This window comes from Emys orbicularis, chromosome 3 (genome assembly GCF_028017835.1).
Source record: "Emys orbicularis isolate rEmyOrb1 chromosome 3, rEmyOrb1.hap1, whole genome shotgun sequence".
Classification (NCBI taxonomy): domain Eukaryota; kingdom Metazoa; phylum Chordata; order Testudines; family Emydidae; genus Emys; species Emys orbicularis.
In genome coordinates this window covers 28,640,887-28,663,953 of record NC_088685.1, presented here as the reverse complement: position 1 = coordinate 28,663,953, position 23,067 = coordinate 28,640,887, and the positions used below count along the sequence as shown (strand labels likewise).

Genomic DNA, 23,067 nt, shown 5'->3' with positions numbered 1-23,067 from the left:
AGATTTCAAAATCAATGCAACTTCTTCTATTCTTCTATCTGGTGTCCAAGAGTGAATCAGATTTATTTCTGTTTTTCATTTTCATTTTATCTGCACCTGGCCACCTGCCACCTTCACTCATACGAAGGATGTCTAAATTGTAATTTTCCATTTCTTGGGCTGACTTCCCAATCTGTAACAGTCCTCACATTTCAAAAACTAACCTGAAGTTTGGAATGAGCCTGCAGCAGTGAGATCTTCAGGATAACATCATCCTGTCAGAAGAGTTTGGCCGATATCCATCATGCTGTCCATTTGAGGTTAAGGATCAGTATTTGGTGTCTTATTTGTTCTTCTGTTCCCATAATAAAACTGTTCTATGGAATTAGGCTGTCAACATCATGCCCAACTCCCAATGGGTTGGAGGACCAGGAGACTGATTTTTGTCTGGTCTCTACCCTTCTATCTGTCTGGCTTGGGTGACCTTACCAGGAGAATAAAATCCCTGCTGGCTAAGCTCTCTGCGTCATGGGACCACTCAAGCAGCTCTACCATGTCAAGATATTATCTCTAGAGAAGACTTTAACACATTCACTTTTCCTTCCTTTTTTTATTATTAAAAAATAGTAGACGAAACAGAGACAAAGAAGAGAAAAAACCTGAGCTCTGGCACTCTGAACCCTTTTGCAAAACTCTATATGCTTTAAATCGCACCAATTATACACACACACACAAAACCAAAACAACGATGGCGTGGCAAGGAGAGCTTTGAAACTCTACAGTGCTGCAGGTGATAACTGAAAAACTGGTTAAGTAGAATGGTTTCATTCTGAACAGGCAAATGTAATTGTCTATAACATTATTTTAATTTAAGCCTACCATTTACCTACCCATCACTGATAACTTGCCACATTGGAATTTTTAAGTTTTAAAGTTTAGTTGTTTGAATTATTAAGAAAGTATTCCTGTCCCCACCTCAAGCAGCTGAATGGATTTCATTCAAAGATCCAATAAACATTCATCTTGAAGCTGAAAACAAGTAGGGACAATTTCAGCCCAGTAGTAGTATTTGGGAAAGTTGAGAGCGAAAACAGAGGAATATACATAAAAGTTACCATCTTAAAGTGTAGATTTTTACTACCAGTATAATGTGCAATATAACTGAATTATGGCTGTTGGGGGAACAATACATTTGAATTCCCTGACTTTTGTGAGTTTAAAGTGTCAGCTATAATGTTGCAACATGGTAGTTTAATGCAGTAAAAAGGAAAAGGAAATTAAGAGTAAAGGAAAAAAAGCTCTGGTTATGTATTTATAATGCAGGGAAGGGCATTATTTTCCACTGAGATTATCTCTTAAATCCCAGTGGCAATAGTTTTAACAATAAGCTAAGGACTCTAATTGTATCCATTAAAATAGACATTAGAAAAGAGCTATCTTCCCTCTGTCTGCCTCGTTACTTCTCCGAGACAGACGTTTGACTTGCAAAATTTATCCAAAGCACCAACTAAACAGGCCTACTAGCCAGAATACAAAACAAAAAAACAAAATACTTCATGTCCCCTCTCTCCCACCTCTCCGTTTGTTACAGCTAGAATTAGATTGTAAATGCTTCAGAGCAGTGACTGAGTCTTGCTATATGTTATTTATTATTTGTATTATGATAGCATCTAGAGGCCAATGCCCCATTGTTTTAATTTTACCAAAAATAGTCCCTTCTTGAAGAGTTTACAGTCTACTAGGTAGAGTATACAGCACAAGGCCCTCACCACAACTGGAGCTTTTGGGAGCTATGGTAGTACAAAATAAGATCACAGAAAAGATTATTTGCACTTGGACAGCACATTACAAATATTATGGAAGCTTAAACAGTTCTGTGAGGTAGAGAAATATTACTCTATTTACAGATGAGGTAACACTAAGGAACAGATAAACAAACTAATTGCCTAATCTACTGATCACCACAGGCCTCAGATGAGTTGTCCACAGCTAGTAAATAGCAAGTTCAGAAACATAATTTAACACTCCATCCTCCTCCAACCACAAGACCACAGCAGTTACTGTTACAACAATGTAAGAGTCAGTAAAGAGGCTTTCAAATTTTATGAATGTTGCAGATGCCTTCTCACAGCAGTTTATTAATGAAAAGAACAAAACCTATTTCAAAAGTACAAAGCCAAGTACTTTTATGTTCAATATTCGCTACCTAAAAGCAATGTAAGACTGAATCACACATTCATTAATTTCATTTTGATTAGGTTGTCTAATCAGCTTTTCATTTTTATAGGAAAAAATGAAATCTCATTATGCTTCTCCTGAGAATAACAAAGAGGGATGTACTGCTCTAATCTTGTTTCCATAGCCACTACAATACACTAGCTATTCCATATATGGCAATATTTCATTACAAAAATAAAGTTATGCTGGAAAAAAAGGACCTTGCTTTAAAGTTCTTCCAGGAGTCAAAAGTGGTGAGAAAAATTCATGAACTGAAATAGGCTGTATAAAATTTACTAAACCAAAACAAAAAATATATATATATCATTCTAATTTAATAGGCAATTACTATTTTTTCAAGGAGGTTACATTACAAAAAAAAAAATCTGCTACATTACAAATTCTTGGTGGGAGCATAGGATGGTGCTTCTGTGGGGGAAATGGGGTTTTGAAAGAGGAACTCCTTTGGTTTCAGCAGAAATGGTAGCTCATAAATAGGGTCATCTGTTTCTCTTAGAGTATGAAGTGTACAAGTAATGAAATTCCAATTTTTGAAAAACTACCTATGAATAATTGGTCATACGTTATTTTTACATACATTCAACCACGGCCTGAAAGTTGCACAGGGCACTAAATAATTTTAACACGAGAGAGAGAGAGAGAGAGAGAGAGCATGAGTGCTCACTTTTGTTGGGAATGTTGGTATGGAATATATTTTGTTGGGCTTAGAATGCATATTTTGTGATGTTTTAATTATCATATTGACATTTAATTTTTGTGTACACGTGAATGTAGAGCTCGTGAAATGTGCTGTACTGATACCAGTTAAAGAACAAAGTCATGTAATTTGCCCTAGGAATGGATATAGCATGTCCAGTGGCAATGCATGTTTCCCCAGAAAAAGAGGTAATTCAGTCTGCATGCCCATTCCACCCTTGGGATTTCTGCTACAACTAACAACAAGGGTGTTACTTTTGGTGGTAATTTGGTACCATGTCCACCTGGAGTATAGGTCTACAAGGAACTCAAAGACGATCATCCTATCTCAAATACAAGTAGATTGAGGAACAGGCATGAGGTAGTAACTTTGTTAATATAGAACTGGGCCAAATCTGATCTAGTGTACTACAGATGAAGAGTTCCAATTCAAATTACTAGTTATCTATTATGAACCTATTTTAATTATTTGTGTAGAGCCTTAGCTTCTCAGCAGGGAATGTTTTTTTTTTTTTTTATATTATATATATATATATATAAAGTATGTCTTTGTAAAAGGTACTGAGAATGGGATTGATTTACACCCAGTACCTCCCATCCCATCTCCATTTTGCAGTTGTCCAAGCAATGACAGTTATCTGTTACCAAGTTGCATCGTTCAGCCTCTTCGCAGTTTACAGAGAGTGCACCAAAAGGAAGCCTTTAAGGAGGAAAAATGTGTATATGTAGTATTCCCCAGGACACACCTTCTAGTGCTAAGATCACCATATATATCAGTCAGGCTAGAGAGTCTGCAAATCCACCCCAGGACTATGAAGAGTGGCCATAAATTTAACACAAATTTAAACATGAGTAGAGGAAAAGGACTATCTTGACCCATGATTGCACAACTCTTCACAGCTGCTGCTAAGGCCAAAGATTAAGTACTTTATCATATACATAGGGCAGCAAAAGTGCTTGGGAAACCGACTTACTAATCAGGGAAAGGAACATTTTTGGAATACGGGAGTCAACAGTGTAGGCTGGAAACAACTACATGTGCACACAAAACAAAAAGAGAAACAGGCTTTTCAAAGGTAACCACCTTTCCTTCCTCTTGCTCCTGCCTCAGGTTGTCACAATACAATTACCAAAGCAATTAGTTAATGGTTAGCAATTAAACACCCTGTTCATTTTTCCTCTCTCTTTTTATGGTCCTAATTGCTGTCTTAATAGATGGGAAAGAACAATTGATTTAGACATCAAAAATCAGTGATGTCTTAACATTTGCTAGTTGGCCAAAGGGGACATTCTGCAAATATCAGATATAGTAAGTACTTGGCCAATTTCTACTCAAGAAGCAGTTCTCCCCGGTTTTTTTTTTTTTTTTTGGTGAAGAATATTGTGAGTGGGGAAAGGGAAAAAAGCTTGATTTATTAATAAGCCTCTTCAATGCAGGAAACAAGCCACCTGGAAAAGTATGCTTTGACATAAGAAAAAGCTTAACCTGCAGTGCTGGAAAAATAAAGGCTCTATTAGATATTCTGAAACTTGTCTTTCTGAGATAAGACTTCAAAAATGTTCCTTGCAACTACTAGATAATGAAGTCTACTCGATTCTGATTTATGAGCTCTGAGCTCTACACTTCAAATCTATTTTTATAATTGAAACACTAGTATGAAACAATTTAAAGCAAAAAAATCTTCTAATTATGACAGAGTAATGATTTTAAAGTAAGGATGATCTACTGTGAAAGCATGTAAGCTCATCCACTCTACATAAACTTAACAGTAAAAAGAGTCAAATCCAGGAAATAACTTTCAGAAAAGTTTACAGTAGAACTTCAGTTACGAATACCAGAGTTACAAACTGACCAGTTAACCACACACCTCATTTGGAACTGGAAGTACACAATCTGGCAGCAGCAGAGACCAAAAAAAGGCAAATACAGTACAGTACTGGGTTAAATGTAAACTATTTAAAAAAAAAAAAAAAAAAGGGAAAGCAGCATTTTTCTTCTGCATAGTAAAGTTTCAAAGCTGTATTAAATTAATGTTCAGTTGTAAACTTTTGAAACAACCACCAGAATGTTTTATTCGGAGTTTCGAACATTTCAGAGTTATGAACAACCTCCATTCCCAAGGTATTCGTAACCCTAAGGTTCTACTGTATTTTCAGGATGAAAAACAGATTCTCTATATGTTCCCAGGATCTCTATACATCTTTTGGATCACCGATAAATTTTTATTTTTCTAAAATGCAGAATCATTCTTTTTTTTTTTTTTTAACATGGCAGTACCAAAGATACTGCAATATGCATTTTGCACACTTTACTTCTCATATATTGTAATATTCCATTTAAAAACTGTGTGAAGAAACGTTAAGACTGCATTCTTAAGCATCCATAAGTCAGTAATTACAAACCTGAACTCTGCTCTTTTGTGTGCATTATAAAACAATTGTTAATTACAAGATCAAATGCTATTTCTCAGACACAATCTTATACTTTTTTTTCTACAATCTTAAACACCAGCAGAACTATCAGGCACTTTTGACAATTTTACCTAAACTTAGGAGCCTAAGTCCCATTTTCAAGAAAGACTTAGGCATTTAGGAGCCTAGTCAAATTGACTTTCCATATGACTGACTCCTGAAAATGGGAATTAGCTGCCTTTGAAAATTTTACCCTTTGTAATTCATTTATTCTTTTAAACGTACTGTTTTCATTGTGATAAAAGCTCAGGAATATCTTTAGTAACAGACTCTTATTTGAGGAAAAGGTTTTTAAAAAGGGGCCTTTGCGGAGCTAGCTGCTCACATGGTGCTGGGACTCCTTGTTTCTAGCTGCTAAACTGCCTTGAAAGACACCATTAAATAGTTCCCTAATTTTTTTAATGTAATCTATTGCTGCATTTTTATTTTTATTTTTTACAGGGATGTTAGGGGACCTCAATTTGGAAGAAGGTGGTCTGCTTGCTAATAATCGACGTGGAAATGTCCATAAAACGATCTCTAGATTAAGATGTGGTTCACACTCTAAAACAGTTTGAGAACTCCTGCTCTATGGTACATATTTTAATAATTTAGTGAGTTAGCAGTATCATGCTTTGCAATTTCAACCAGCTGTACCTCTGCCTTTAGTTACAATTCAGGAGAGGGCTCAATAAATTAGCAGCTTAGCTAGCTACACATTTAGATGGCCCATATGTCAGCAAATATCAGTTATTACTCTTTATTTATTTTACTCTAGTTTATGGAAACTCTACAGTATTCAAGAGTTCTAGAAGTGGCATTCTAAGTTGTTCTTTCTTTCATTCACTTTCTAGTGCACACTGTTCTTTTAGTCATAGCCACCTAAATATTTCTCAGAGTTACACCAGTCTCTAAACCACATCTGAAAAGTGTGCCACAAAGTGTAAGGGCATAGATCTGAAGAAATCCAAGTGGCTGTTTTCATATTTAGTTACAGAATTTGTCACACAAAAATGATGTCATTACTTTGCAATCATATTAAAATTCAGTCACCCACACAAAGGCAAAAAATCTCATGAAGATATGTTTATAGATTCATAGATTCTAGGACTGGAAGGGACCTCGAGAGGTCATCGAGTCCAGTCCCCTGCCCGCATGGCAGGACCAAATACTGTCTAGACCATCCCTGATAGACATTTATCTAACCTACTCTTAAATATCTCCAGAGATGGAGATTCCACAACCTCCCTAGGCAGTTTATTCCAGTGTTTAACCACCCTGGCAGTTAGGAACTTTTTCCTAATGTCCAACCTAAACCTCCCTTGCTGCAGTTTAAGCCCACTGCTTCTTGTTCTATCCTTAGAGGCTAAGGTGAACAAGTTTTCTCCCTCCTCCTCATGACACCCTTTTAGATACCTGAAAACTGCTATCATGTCCCCTCTCAGTCTTCTCTTTTCCAAACTAAAAAAACCCAATTCTTTCAGCCTTCCTTCATAGGTCATGTTCTGAAGACCTTTAATCATTCTTGTTGCTCTTCTCTGGACCCTCTCCAATTTCTCCACATCTTTCTTGAAATGCGGTGCCCAGAACTGGACACAATACTCCAATTGAGGCCTAACCAAAGCAGAGTAGAGCGGAAGAATGACTTCTCGTGTCTTGCTCACAACACACCTGTTACTACATCCCAGAATCACGTTTGCTTTTTTTGCAACAGCATCACACTGTTGACTCATATTTAGCTTGTGGTCCACTATAACCCCTAGATCCCTTTCTGCCATACTCCTTCCTAGACAGTCTCTTCCCATTCTGTATGTGTGAAACTGATTTTTCCTTCCTAAGTGAAGGAAAGTGATTTTTCCTTCCTAAGTGTTCTTTGGTTTAATAGGCATAGCTCCATTCTGTTACCTCTACCTTACAAGTTTTCCTCAGAGACCCTTATTCAAGTCAGAAAGGTTCAAAACACAACAAAAAGTAGAAACTGCAAATGACTGATATAGGTTCATCGTGTAAATCAAATGATAATCAATACATAAAATATATTCAAGAGTCTTAAACCTAAAATTTATAGCATGAAACTGAGTAAACATTTATTGGAATGTGTGTTTTCATCCATTTTCAAACCTTTGATAAAACTAAGTTCCAAGGAAAATTAAACCATCAAGATGGTTTCAATATTCAGAAGGTGATAATACTGCTCTACAGCCAAAATGCTTCTGAAATAAATGTAGTCAAACTTTACTAATTCTGGGTCACTGAGAACAAAAATGATGCTTAAAATTGTTGATTGGCTCTAGTTTTCAAGATATGCTATTGGGTCAGTATATACGACCCTTGACTTGGGAATGGCGGAGGATAAGTGAGTTATAAAGGGAAGGGATCTCAATTTAAACCAGAAATGACTAAAATACATCTTTGACTGGATCTATGAATAAATCTATGACTGGGTTTGGACAGTACTTGCTTTTTAGGCAAAACAATGAATGATGCAATCTGAAGCTGGTATTGCGTCATACAGGATATGAATTGCATCATGTTATTCCTAGAAGTCATGGATGATGCAATCATAACGAAGCTTACATCACTCTGCTGAACAAATTGCCCTATATCAGCTCTAGAAATCATACAGTGTCGTGCTCTCTTATTTATCAGTGTTTGATTTTGCAAAGGGACACATTTCTGTTTAGCCAAAGTGAGCAGAGATGCCTCGTACTTGTGTGAAGAGTGCAGATAACTTCTGCTATGTTTGTGGTGAAGTGACTTTTGCATCACAAAAGCGCAGTATAACCACTATGGTTAAGAAAGCCTATCACCTTTATTTTGGCTGCAAAATTGGAGATCAGGACAAGAGGTGGGCCCCACACATATGCTGCAACACTTGTGCAACAAATCTTCGCCAGTGGTTGAACAGGAAAAGGAAATCTATGCCTTTTGCAGTGCCAATGATTTGGAGAGAGCCAACAGATCATACCAGCAATTGTTACTTCTGCATGGTGCCTCCAGTTGGGAAAGGTGTGTCAAAGAAGAAAAAGTGGACTGTGCATTATCCAAACATTCCATCAGCTATACGCCCAGTACCCCACGGAGAAGGACTGCCGGTTCCTGACGCACCAGAATCATTCTCACTTGAGTCAGACGAGGAAGAGGATGAAACTTCTGGTCCTGAATCAATGTCACAGGACCCACATTTTCTCCCATCCTCCTCCTCTGAACCACACCTCATAAGACAAGGTGAACTAAATGACCTTGTCAGGGATTTGGAACTACCCAAGAGTAAGGCAGAGCTGTTGGGCTCCAGACTACAGCAGTGGAATCTCCTGGCAGGTGATGTTAGGGTTTCCATGTTCCGTGACCGTCAAAAGGATCTTGTCCCATTCTTCTTCATGGAAGGTGATCTTGTAGCCTGCAACAACATCGATGGTGTGATGGCAGCCCTCAACATCGTTCACGATCCAGATGAGTGGAGACTGTTCATTGATTCATCGAAGACGAGTCTTAAAGCTGTTTTACTGCATAATGGCAATGTTTTGCCATCAATTCCAGTTGGTCATGCAGTCCATATGAAGGAAACCTATGACAACATGAAACAACTTTTGAGGTGCATAAACTATGACCAACATCAGTAGCAGCTGTGTGGCGATTTGAAGGTTGTTGCTCTCTTGCTTGGTCTGCAGACTGGATACACAAAGTACTGCTGTTTTCTCTGCGAATGGGATAGTCGTGCAAGAGATTCCCACTACATCAAGAAAGCCTTGGTTGCAACATGTCACTAAAGATACATTTTTTGCACTCTCATCTCGATTTTTTTCCACCGAACTGCGGAGCAGTGAGCGACGAGCACGGCGAGCGATTTCACCAGGACATTGCAACAATGGAGAAACGCTATCAGGGCAAATGGAGCCTATCAATGCTTGCAGACTATTGAGATGCTCCATTTAATGAATACAAGAGACAAGCCAAGAAGCGCCGAGTAGACACTGAATAGGACTAAACTATGTACATAATAGTTTTTTGCCTTTTGTTTCATAATAAATTTTATTTATATAACCCTTTTGCTGATTTTTAAAGTGTTACATAAACAGGACAGGTGAAATATTATCATGTAAAGCAACCATAAACACATGAAAAGACCTAGGTTTACAATTTATGATTAAAACTCTACTATCTACACAATATACATAGGCATAAAATGTAAAAACTTAAATATCTTAGAAACAGTAGCCAATCAGTTGTTTTAATTGTCATATTTGAATTCAGCACATCAAAATACATAATAAATAGCACATTTTATCTCTGAAGCAGACGACTTCTCAAAAATTGTAGACCAGTGTAATCAGTAACATTTGTTACATCAAAAACTGTACATCAAAAATTTTCCTCCATTTTATACTATAACTGCTATTTCTGTAAATGTGTGCAAGTAAAGCCTGCAGTAATCTCAGTGTAATTATTAAGACTTGTATATTTTGTATTCCAAGGCATGCAGTCCTTACACACATGCATTTCAGAGAGATAAGTGAAGCCCTTTTGATCTCAGATTTGTTGTGTATTATAAAGCTTGTTTCTGTATTACCTTAAATGTATTCATATTACTATTTTTCCCATTAAATGAAAAGTATCCTATAAAGTTTTGGAAATTAAAAAGTTCCAAGTTTTAAACAGCAAGTGGTAGAACAATTCATCTAAAAATGGAATGATTTAACACTGTCAGCAAAACTAGAATTCAGAATCTGTCAATATGTTGCAGGACAGGAACAACGAGGTCCAGTGATTAGGGTGGTAGCCTGGGACTCAAAGCAGACACCCTGTGTGACTTAGGACTGTCACAGTCACTCTGTGCATTAATTCCTTATCCGTAAAAAAGGATTAATAATATTTCCCTTCCTCACAAGGGTGTTATGAGGATAATACATTAAAGATTTTGGGGGCACTCAGCTATTGAGATTACAAGGGTCTTTAAGGACCTAAGTTAGACAATTATACAGATATCTTTTAGTTCTTTTATTTGTATTATGCTGCTGTCTAAATAATCATTTTTTCTTAATAACTGCTTAAATACAGTGGATACTGAAGGATAAATAGACTTAAATCCCATTTCACAGTTTTCAAAAGTCAATCAATTTCTTCCCAAGTGAGAAATAAATGCTTCAAGTCAACATACACTGACAGAAAAGATTGAGAGATCTGGAAATATTAACAAAGGCCACTATGATGATAGCCATAGAAGCTGAGATGCAGTAGCATTGATTGTTATACATAAGGGCTTTCTGCTCTTGTTTTTGTTCTGAAAGCTTAAAGTTACAAAGAAAATCTCATTTGACTTCTCTGTTTCATATAGATACAGTATGAAATATCTTGAAGTAGTTACCTGTAGAAACAGTGTGTAGCCCAAAATGCTTTGATGGTTTGAGATCAGTTATGCTAGAGAACCTATTCCTTATGTATGTTGTATATATAATGGCAATTTCCAAAGGGGGGGGGAGGGGACAGTAAATACTCATGAAAGCAAAATATATGTTTTAGTCAGACACTCAGAAGGAGTCTGTTGAAAATTGTTTCTTTATGATTAGAAAACACTGTTGTTATAATACCAGAGAAATTAGGTTTTCCATTCTTTTCTCAGAAACTGAGATATTGTATTTGGCTGTATTTAATCCAGGAAAAGAGAATAGCCTTGTTCATAAGCTTTTATATAGGGAAATCAGTGGTCTTGAACTTTTTCCTGGGAGACAAGGAGTCGTAGAGAACCTATCAGTACATTTCCCCACATCTTCATAGATTGTGGTAATAGCTTCACAATCAATGACAGACTGAGAAAACATGTAACAGCATCCTGCAGCGTCTATAGATGTCAATAGAGATGGAAACGGGACATTTAGGGAATTCTGAAGAAGCTTCAAGATTTCTGATGTTGGATCTGGGAGATCTCTCATAAAACAGAAGATGAAGGAATTAAAACCTAATTTAAAAACCATTTTGTATGTGAAACCTGAATTTTAGATTTTTGACCTCATGCTCTCTCTTCCTCTGAGGTAGTCTGCCAAGTTTCTTGAGTCACTTTAAGTCAGTAGCAACAGGTAAAATTTCCACACTTCAGTTATTTCTTAATTTAAAGAATGTATAATAATAATTTGTATTTCTACTTTGCCTTACACCCGAGGACCTCAATGCAGTTACAAACAAATTATGGAAAGACTCACATGCACCCACTGAAGCACAGCATTTGATAAACTGTACAGAGTGCTAGACAGGCCTTCTTAAGGGAAGTCAGAGTGGACACTTCCCCTGACAGGGTCTATTATGTGAAAAGGAGGTAAGTACATTTAAATGATCTCAACACCTAAAGATTTACCATATATCCTGAAAAATCTCTGCAAGCAAGAGGTAGAAAGCCACTGATTCTTATCTATTTACACTGAGTGACTTGATAAGACAAAGTGAAAACTATATTAAGTAGAAAGTGCTCTTTTGATGCTGGTCAACAGCTATATACAGACACAAACCCACACTTCATTTTCAAATTGTTTTTAAGTTTACAGCCACACTTTTAGAATAAAATCTCTCAACATGTTCTAAAAAGAAAATGCAGTCCAGTAACTGATATTGAGAAAATGCTTTCTTACCAAGCTTCAGGCAGCAAAAAGGAATACTCATGTGGTGAAGTGGTCTCTGGAAAATTAGAGAGAACTGCCAGCCGGTGTGGAAGCAGGTCTGAACCATGGTACGTAAACAAGATCTCTAGGGCTCTCACATTGCTTTCCTACACCAGAAAATATAAAATATTCTGTTTTACACTATGAAAACAGTTTAAGAATGATTCTGCTTACCAATTACTGCTCAGCAAACACTACAATTCTGATAAAATCATGCATTTTTAAAGACTATGAGTGACTAAAACATTTATTTCATTTAAAAGTTTTCATAATCTGGAAGCTTGACAGAGCAGAGGAATCTTGTCCCATTTTACAGTCAGACAAAGATAATCAAATACAACATTCAAGATATATTATTCCGATTTTTAAAATCACTCATAGCTTCAAAACAGAAAAAAAAATTGGATGCATTTCAGTATGTGGTGATGGGGAATTAGTTAGTGTTAACAAAAACAGCAATTTAAATGTTTGGGGGGGGGGGGAAATACTGATACCCGAGCATAAGTTCTTGCTGAAAGTACAATATTCTGATTTCGGAACTTCTTGAAGAATTCAGCATCATATCTCTGCTCAGCTGCATGAGGCCCTCCAAGGATTTCCTTTAAAAAAAAAAAATGTTCAATAAAGAAATTATTTAAGTATGTGATAAAAGTCAAATTAAAATTCTTGCATCTTAGATTACCTAAGGAGTGGACACTTACACTAGCCAAAAACTAATATAGCTCAGTATGTTATTCTAAAAATGATTATCTATAGAAGCAATTTATGATTAATGTAGATTTCTATCATTTTCACTGTCATGCTGTACATACAAGTATTCTAACAGCAACACTCATCTTTGAAGTCTTAGTAGTTGGATAAGCAATTAAGGTTTAAGTCTAAATATTTTTGGAATAAATACCTGGACATATAATATGCACACACTTAACTTTAAAGAGACGTTATCAACTTCAGAACGGACACTTTTTTTTTGTTTGTTTTTTTGCTTACAATTGTTAAGAGTCATCTTAAATTTTGTTTCATCAGTTTACTCTGTACATTTCATAGTACTCTGTATATAACCAGTTGCTCTGTTCCCCCACAATAGTCATTACCCCTCCCTGCCATTTCTGTGGGTCTTCCACACAGCAACGAAGGAAAGAAAAAAAATTGAAAAACAGTTAGCTATTGTGACTGTAAAACCACACACACACACACACACACACACACACAAAATCAACAAGATGATAGGAGCAGTTGTCCTATCTGAAGCTTTTTACTGATTTTTTTTTTTTTTTTATTCTCTAGATTTCAAGTGGATGGTGTCCGTTTAAGTAGAGTAAACAAAATCATTAATGACTATTTAAATTTATGAGAGAGAGAGAGAGAGAGAGAGTTGGGAATTTAAAATTTGTGAGTCAATTTGGATTCCATATAATCCACTAGCTTTGTTCAAACTAAGTGAAATTTCATATATTGGGGGGAAAAACAATCCACTGAATGTTTAGTTTCAAACCTCAAATGAATGTAGCAACTCAACACTTTTAAGCTTAAATTACTACCATATAAGTTTACTGTAAATTTCAAGTGTTTTGCTTCTAATAGAATCTAACATAGCCGCTACGTGCGTGTCTGTATTTGAAAAGGTAAATTGGTATTTCCGCCACTGTGGCTTGGCTTTTGCTGTAAGTTGCTAGTATAGACAGGGCTCAGACATTTCAGACAGTGTTTCATGAAAAATGCTTAGAGCAGATTTTCATGGTAGAGTGGTACATCTGAATGGCTCTACATTAACTATTACGTTGTCTGTAACACTGATGCAAGGGATACGTGGTAACCCATTTTCTTCATAAGCTATGTTTCCCCAGAGACACATTAAGTTTCCCATTTTCATAATCAAAGATCTCAGTAATATTATACCCATTCAATGTTTCTAAGCACAACAGGTATTTTTTTTAATTACTGCAAACAAATACAGGATGAAACAATGGTATCTAATAGAGAAGATTGAAAATAGAACAAAATAAGTCAGAGAAACAACATAAGCTATTCACAAGACAGGATCTAAGGACTTAACCCCATCGCCTCACCTCATAAGTTGCAAGTCTATCTAAATAACTTAATAATTTCAGCCTGCTTCGACAAAGTTCCTTTTGTTCCAGTGTTAGTCTGTTTTGAAAGAGAGAAAGAGACCACTACATTTTCAAGATTGCTTCAGTACATTAGCATAGTATCTAAACTTTCAAAAATAGACTTCTATTTAAAAAAAAAAAAAGATTTATTCGAAGGCAACAAGACAAAAAATGTTTTACCAGATCTATATATTGGAAGCACAACAAGAAATTCAATAAACTGAAAACTTTCATAATAGAGTGCTGATTGAAATTTTAACCATTGTCCAAAGAAGAAATACAATGTATTAAGATAATTATGACCATGGGATTATGTATTTATAAACCTATGAATTTAAGCAAAACTAGACCTGACATATAATTTACTTTGAGAAGTTCACTGATAGAAGCAGTTCTTGATGCTTCCTAGCCTCCCTTTCCTTTCTATTTTCTGCTTCTTCACCAGGTGACAAAAATTCTTCATAGGGGACTTCATCAATGTCCACCTCTCCTGGTAAGATAAATCTGGCAGAAAGAAACAAAAATCAATGTTGATAAAAAGATATGAAGAGCTGGTTATTCAGTCAACAGATTTTATACAACTTTCCATCTGTATCTTTTGTATCTGAATTGATTTTTACTGAAACTGGTGACAACAAATTAATTATCTGAAAAACAATTTTGGTATTGTGAGCTTAAGTGATGTATTCTCAGTATCTGTAATTATAGGGAGGGCATTCTTCACATTTTCTTCACAAAATACACAAGGTTTTCATCTGTTAAAAGTTTACAAATTCTACAAGCAACAGAGTTCCTGATACTATTTCCACAGCACATACTACTATATGTGGTAGTTATTACATATACACCCAAGAAGCAATTATATATCACTACTGTATTGAGTTGTTACAGAATGACCTGCATTTGTTTTTTCTCCAACCTTCTGTACAAAAGACAGAACCAGACCATGTTTTGTTTCCCTGATGCATTTTTTTTTTTATTTTAGCTACATAGCTTAAGAATTAAGGCAAAAGCAGCTATTAAAAAAGGCTAATTCAGCACTTACTCTTGGGGGAATTCTGGGCCACTGCACACACAGAGAATTCATGTGCCACTCAGAATTCCCACACACACACACCACAGAAAATACATCCTGCCAGAAAAGTGATGCAGTTATGCCTTTCGTCCACCAGGGGCCACTGTGGCACCAGAACAGAGAGCAGCCATTCCCGGGACAGTCCCAACTGCGGATAGGAAGAGAGCAGAGGCCACCTTCCTCACAGGGCCCTGCCTGTGGGGCCAGGTTAGGAGGCATGGGATACAGAGGGGACAGACAGTGTGGGACACAGAAAGCTGCTGTGGGTGTGGAAAATACATTTCTGTATTGTAGTTTAACTGAATTATTACTCAGAATTCTGTATTAATATGCATAGTAAGTAATCTATTTGTCAAAAACATTTCCTGAATCTTTTTTGTTGTCTGTATTGTTACAGGCATACTTGCTGACTGGTATTTTAAAATAAATTACCAAAATAATTGAAACTGGCATGATTATATTGTGTTATTTTAACAAATAAAATATACAGAATTTTAAAATATTGTGCACATAATTTTTAATATTTTAGTGCAGAATTTTTAATTTTTTTATGCAGAATTCCCCCAGGAGTAAACACTGTGGTTCAAACTAGTCTAAGAACATCAACACAGGAATCTATTCCAAGTAGAAGCCGAATTTTGGAAATATTTTGCGCTGACTTCCATATTATTGTCTATATATTCATTTCCTCTCTATTGCATCAACTTCTGAGGTCACAATTTTATTTATTTTCATTCATGAGAGAACTTGACTGCTATCTTTAGTATTGGTTACAGCTATTCTTATGGGAACATATTTTAAAAACCATGTCCTGCAAAATCTGTTAAGATTTCAGTTTGTAGTTAACTGACAAATTCACTGCATAATTCCAAAGCACAGAAACAGGATACACAAAAATTATTCCAACAAACCTGCCACCATCTTCTCCTTTTCCAATAGCTATGAGAGCCTCCAAGTCTGTGCCCTTTAAACCATACTGCAGCAACTCTTTGGCAGCATCCACGTTCTCAGGAACTCTTTCTAGGCATTCATGAAGAACCCAGGACCGCTTCTTAATTTTACTCTAATCAAATGACAAAGAGTGAGAAGTAAGCATAGTGGAATATGTTATAGCCAACCAAAGTACTGAGATCAGTGTCTTCCATTTTTTCAGTCTGCCTCTCTTCCATTTAGAACCTTGTCAATTTAGTCTGGTGACTGGGAGACTCAATGTGAATTAAACAAAAGAATCAACCAGTAAAAAAAGCAAGGAAAATGCATCAAAATATTTTGTTTTGAAAACTACAGCCTAGTTTTATTTATAGCATTTCCTAATCTATCAGTAAATGAACTGCAGTGTATTGGTTAGCATTAATGAATTAGTAGAATGAGACCTCACTACAGCACTCTAATAAATCTTTGCTGACTAGCGGACAGAAGCTGTTTGTTTAAATTTCGGAGTTCCTAAATCTCTAATCATTGCTTTTGATAGCAAGATAGACTACACCTGAAACCAATAAATAATAAAGTAATACTGTTCTCCTTCCATTTAAGGATCACAAAGCACTGTACAAAAGATGTTTTTCCCAATTTATAGAGGAGAAAACTAAGGTACAGATGTCAAGTGACTTGACAAAGGTCACCCAGCAACTCAAACACAGAACTAAAAATAGAACCTAGTTATCCTGGATCTCAGGGCTCTAACTCTTCTCCCTAGTCAGTATGGCAACTCTGTGCTGACTGAAAATTCTGCAGTCAGATCACAGCATACAATTACTCCCATCTCAGTGTACTATATGGCTATTTTCAGCATCATCTCCTTCAGCAAGGGCTGCTTATGTGATCTAGAAGTGAAAAATTACACTATGAGGTGTTCCAGTGCATGTTCTAGATAACATATGGAGAACAATTGCTAGTACAATATTACTATGGGCACTTTTTCAATTAGCATTTGGCTTAGAGATAATGCTAATTTAGCAACAGAACTTCAACTTTAAATTATCCGAGGCTCATAAATCAACAATACCTTCAACTAAATAATTAAGACAACCTGAAGACACCAGCTTGATGCATTATTTTCTTCCCAAGCCAACTGAACAAAATGGGAGTCTTTCCATTTACTTCAATGGGCTTTAGATCCGGCCGCTAGCGAATTTAACAAGGTCAGTCCCTTCTGCATTAGGTGAAATTCATGAAGGACAACTCTTCAAATTGGTACCAACATTTGTTACATAAATTAGAACATGATTTCAGTTTCTACGAGGATATTAAGAAATTTCTTTCAACTTAAAAAACATACCAGGTAGTCTTGAATAGAAGCAATGTTAACAGTTGATTTCCTCCACTGTCTTTGATATACAAGATCAGAATCTAGACCATATGCTTGAGCCAAAGATAAAGCTTCACCATATTCTTCATTATCAATCTAAAACAAAGTACATGAACGTAAACATCTTTGATAGAATGGAGTTGCTCTGTAATTATTTGTGAATACTGTGTGTGTTTATCTATATCTATACACACACACAAACACACATATATAGTGAATATAATAGTCTAATTAAATATAGGGATCCCAAAGGAAAAAACAAGCAGGAAAGAAAAATAATGTCTCAAGATATCAAATTCTCCACAAACACTCGGGGCTGTTAAGAGACAATCCCAGAACAGGTAAAGGCACATGCATACTGGAGAGCTAAGAACTGTGACAGGTTTAAAAAGGAACCCTTTCTCAAGAGAAGAGGGAGTTATTCAGGGGAAACAGTCTGACACATTCGCACCCAACTGGAGGGTCTGAAGAAGTTAAACCAGCATAAGTTACCATCAAGAAGCCTTAGACGTGTGTCAACTGTGTGTTATTTTAAAACCCTTTTTCTGTATATGTTTTGGTCCTTTTTTTAAAAAACACCCAATATTTAGGTTTAAAGTAGTATCTGGCCACTATATTCACTACTGGTCACAGTCTTCTCTGCCAAAATTGAACTGGGCCTGATGGTAAGCACAGTTGATACACAAGGTACTGTAGCTCAGGACTTGGTCTAAGATTGGGAGAACTGTGCAATTCCACCCTAGGAGCAAACCTGAGGGTGGAAGACAATTTGAGTGAAAGTGACCATGAAATGAGGTCATGATTCTAAAAAAAGGAAGGAGTAAGAGCAGCCGAATAAGGACAATGAACTTCAAAAAAGCAGATTTTAACCGACTCAACAAACTGAGAGGTAAGGTCCCATGGGAAAAAAAAAAACAAGGGAAAAATGAGTTCAGGAGAGCTGGCAATTTCTCAAGGAGACAACATTAAAGGAATAACTGCAAACTACCTCAATGAGAAGGGAAGATAGGAAGGACAGTAAGAGGCCATCACGACTCCATCAGGAGCTCTTTAATGACCTGAAAATCAAAAAGGAATCCTACAAAAATAGGAAACACGGACAATTTGTAAGAGGAATACAAAAGAATAGCATAAGCAGATAGGTATAACGTTAGAAAGGCTAAGGCACAAAATGAGTTACACCTAACACGGGACATAAAAGGCAATAAAAAGAGGTTCCTTAAATACATTATGAGCAAGAGAAAAACAAAGGAAAGTGTAAGTTCTTTACTTAGTGGGAAAGGGGACTTAAAAACTGATGACATCAATAAGGCGGATGGGTTTAATGCCTATTTTGCTTCCGTCTTCAGAAAAAAGATTAATGGTGATGAGATACTCAACACAATTACTATAACAAGAAAGGGGAAGGAATGCAAGCCAAAATAAGGAAAGAACAGGTTAAAGAATATTTAGATACATTAAATGTATTCAAATTGGCAGAACCTGATGAAATTCGTTCTAGGGTACTTAAGGAACTAGCTGAAGCAATCTCAGACCCAATAGCCTTATCTTTGAGATCACACCGAGGATAGGTGCAGTCCCAGGGGACTGGAGAAGAGCAAACATAGTAGCTACCTTTAAAAGAGAGAACTAAGAGGAGCCAGCAAATTATACACTGGTCAGACCAACTTTAATACCCGGAAAGATACTGGAAGAAACTATTAAACAATTAATTTATAAGCACCTAGAAGATAATAGGATTAGAAGGAATAGCCAGTATGGATTTGTTAAAAACGAATCATGCCAAACCAATCTAATTTCCTTTTTTGACAGGGTTACTGGCCTAGTGGATTGGGGTGGGGAGGGGGCACCAGTAAACATTCTACTTCTTGATTTTAGTAAGGCTTTTGATACAGTCCTACATGACATACTCATAAGAAAAATAGGGAAATGTGGCCTACATGAATTTACAATAAGGTGGGTGCACAACTGGTTGGAAGACCGAACTCAGAGTAGTTATCAATGGTTCACTGTTAAACTGGGAGGGTGTATCTAGGAGGGGTCACACAGGCATCAGTCCTGGGTTCGGTACTATTCAATATTTTCTTGGACTTGGGTAATGGGGTGGAGAGCATGCTTGCAAAATTTGCAGATGACACCAAGCTGGGTGGGGTTGCAAGCACTTTGAAGGATAGACTTAGAATTCAAAATAATCTAGACAAATGGAGAACTGGTCTGAAATCAATAAGATGAAATGCAATTAAGATTAAGGGCAAAGTACTACACTTAGGAAGTCAAAAAATCAAATGAACAACAACAAAATGGAATGGCTAGGTGTTAATACTGCTGAAAAGGATCTGGGGGTTAGAGTGAATCATAAATTGAATATGAGTGAACATGATGCATTGTATAAAAGGCTAATGTCATTCTAGGGTGTATTAACAGGAGTGTCATAGGTAAGACATGGGAGGTAATTGTCCTGCTCTATTCTGCACTGACGAGGCCTCAGCTAGCATACTGTTTCTATCTTTGGGCACTACACTTTAGAAAAGATGTGGGAAACGTGGAAAGAGATTAGAAGAGAGCAACAAAAGTGATAAAATATTTTAAACCCTGAACTATATGGAAAAGTTTTAAAAATTGGGCATGTTTAGTCTTGAGAAAAGACGACGGGGGGCAAGGACCTGATAGTTGTCAAATTCATTAAGAGCTGTTATAAAGAGGACAGGGATCATAGAATCATAAAATATCAGGGTTGGAAGGGACCTCAGGAGGTCATCTAGTGCAACCCCCTGCTCAAAGCAGGACCAATTCTCAACTAAATCATCCCAGCCAGGGCTTTGGAGATTCCACCACCTCCCTAGGTAACCCATTCCAGTGCTTCACCACCCTCCTAGTGAAAAAGTTTTTCCTAATATCCAACCTAAATCTCCCCCACTGCAGCTTGAGACCATTAATCTTTGTTCTGTCACTTGTTCTCTGCATCCACTCAAGGTAGTACAAGAAATAATGGCTTAATCTGTAGCAAGGGAGATTAGGTAAGATATTATGAAAATCTTGATAAAAATATCTGGGGGGAGGGGAGGTTGCATTCAGAGAAACTAGAGGGGACAGAGGTGCAGCTAGCCCTGTAACCATGATACCATCTATGTCAGTGGACATTACCACAGAATCAAAGAAATAAAATAGCATATTAATTCTGTCCCCTGGCCAATACAGGATTGTTTCACTGAATATATTTACCAGGGCTTTCTCTAGTCTAATTTTAAATGTCTAATGTGATGTAGCTTAGCCCACCATCCACAGTCTAATGAATCTTATACTTTCTGCTCAAATGATCCTTAAATAACTTGTCATTTGAAGTACACTAATGCAGGTTCTCTATTTTAATCATGTGCCTTCCAGCTGATGGACACACTGCGTATTGTTGATCTCTCTCTCTCTTTCTCTCTCACTCACATACACCCCTTAGAAATACGTGGCTAGACCCTTGTATTAAAAAGAAAAAAAATTAAAACAGGAAGATATCAAAGCTGATCTTTCTAAAACAATGAAAAACAGTTATTTTATGTTAATCTTTATTGTTGTCCTAGTCTCATGCTGTATGGATCTCAATCTCACCTTTCTCTGGTAAAGCTCCTCTGGGGTTGTAGATCTTAAACTCACAAGGCGGTAATTCTTTGTAATAGTGCGTGAACGTTTCCGTGGAGGAGCAAATCGCTCCATTTCTGTCACAAAATACAGGCCTTGCTTTAGGTAACTGAAATATCTGGCCTTGGCAGAAGTTACATCATCTGAGTCAGAGTCTTCTCCTTCATCTTCTTCACCAGGCCTGCTCTCCAAGCGTAATCTCTTTGGAGCCAGTTTTATCTCGCACTACACAGAAAGGCAATTCTTAAACAGTGCAATATGTTGTTGTTAGTTTGCTCCCAAGCTGCCTGATTCTGGAAAATGCTGAGCATCCACAATTCACATCAACTTCAGGATCAAGAACCCCGCCTCCTCCCACTCCCGCACATTAAAACATTAGCTCATAACCTGTAATTTGTACTTCAGGGATGCTTCTTGGCTCTCCATCCTGGACTACAGACCTGATCCAAAGCCCACTGAAGTTAACAGAAAGACTTCCATAAATCTCAATGGGCTACCAGTCAGACTCTGTGTCCTCTAACAGAGGCAGGAAGCCATACAGGGTGGGGAACTAAGAGGAAATCCATATCAGTTCTGTTATCAGAAAACTTAGCTAACACATGAGTTAAACAGTATGCAAACTAAAAAGTCACATATTTAATCAATTATTTGGAATTCTATATCAATGTACTAAGCTTCTCTCTGATTAGGTCAATGTTAACATTCTGAAGGAAGAACAAGAAGCCACTGATAGGAAGCTTTTCAGGTCTTTCAGTTAACGTCATTTCCATAGTAATGCATCTTTTAATAGACATATGAACAAACTTATTTATATTGCAATCATGCTGTTCTGAAACAAGTATTAGCAACAACTGTGATATAAAGGTGTTTGGTGCTCATTTGTTTTGTTTTTAATCTGTCTTGACTGGGAAAGGGGAACAGGGGATGGATCACTTGATGATTTACCTGTTCTGTTCATTCCCGCTGAAGCACTTGGCATTGGTCACTGTGGGAAGCCAGGATACTGGGCTAGATGGACCTTTGGTCTCATCCAGTATGGCTGTTCTTATGTTGTAAGACCAACAGGTCATAACAATTTCACAGGGAAAATCAAAGATTTAATTGCTTGGATTGAAATAAAATTGCAGGTATACATTATTATGGAGGGCAACAGGCTTTTTTGGCATAATTTAAATAAATGAAAAAATTTACAAAAACACATTTTACATAGTTTGTTTTTAATAGCATTTCTTCTCTGAAGAAGGGATAGGGACAAATACTGTATTCCCCACTTCAATCAAACATACCCAGTATCCATGAGACTTCAAGCCAATGCGAGTTTTACTTGAGGAAGGATGACTCAGGTTGCAGGATTTTTCATACAATTATATATAGATATAAATATATATTTTAACATACACACAAATTGCCATTCTTGCTGTACAAATTTGTAGATACAAATTTTCTTGGTTACTGTATATATCATAGAATGAAAAAAAATTACACACATGTGGACAAGATATTTTTCCTTCTAATTAAAATAGTTTGAAGAAAACCCATTTTTTCCAAGTAGCACAAAATTAAATAAATCAAAGAATCTATACTGAAACTAAGCAAATGTCTCAATAGAGTGGGGCCTTGTTTATTTATACTTATGACCAGAAAATATATTGCAAGTTAGTGAATTCTGAACATTAGCCAGAAAGAAGGCAACTGAAAAAGCCAAAATTTCAAACTATTTTGTTCATTTGTTTTCATGATTTAGGATAATCCTTCAGAGTACATATGATAAAACAATTTGTAAATGCAATGAAAACACAGTAAGACAAGATTTCATTACAGCATCTACTATTAGGGTGGGAGAGATGTCCATCTTTTATATAAACATTTTGGGTTGTGCACATTAGCAAAATAAAAAAAGTGAGGTTTTATTATACTACAGGGGGGGGT

General features: G+C 36.5%; 1 protein-coding gene across 2 annotated transcripts in view; it reads right to left on the bottom strand.

Annotated features, from left to right (window-relative positions):
- NBAS (NBAS subunit of NRZ tethering complex) overlaps positions 1–23,067 on the bottom strand; it is a 409,271-nt gene that overhangs the window by 323,116 nt on the left and 63,088 nt on the right. For both annotated transcript variants that reach the window (XM_065400708.1, XM_065400709.1), the window contains 7 exons: positions 21,109–21,363; positions 17,479–17,604; positions 16,112–16,263; positions 14,492–14,629; positions 14,084–14,162; positions 12,509–12,613; positions 11,985–12,121 (listed from right to left, as the gene is read on the bottom strand). In XM_065400708.1, the coding sequence (XP_065256780.1) occupies positions 11,985–12,121; positions 12,509–12,613; positions 14,084–14,162; positions 14,492–14,629; positions 16,112–16,263; positions 17,479–17,604; positions 21,109–21,363 (992 nt within the window). The remainder of the gene's footprint in view (positions 1–11,984; positions 12,122–12,508; positions 12,614–14,083; positions 14,163–14,491; positions 14,630–16,111; positions 16,264–17,478; positions 17,605–21,108; positions 21,364–23,067) is intronic.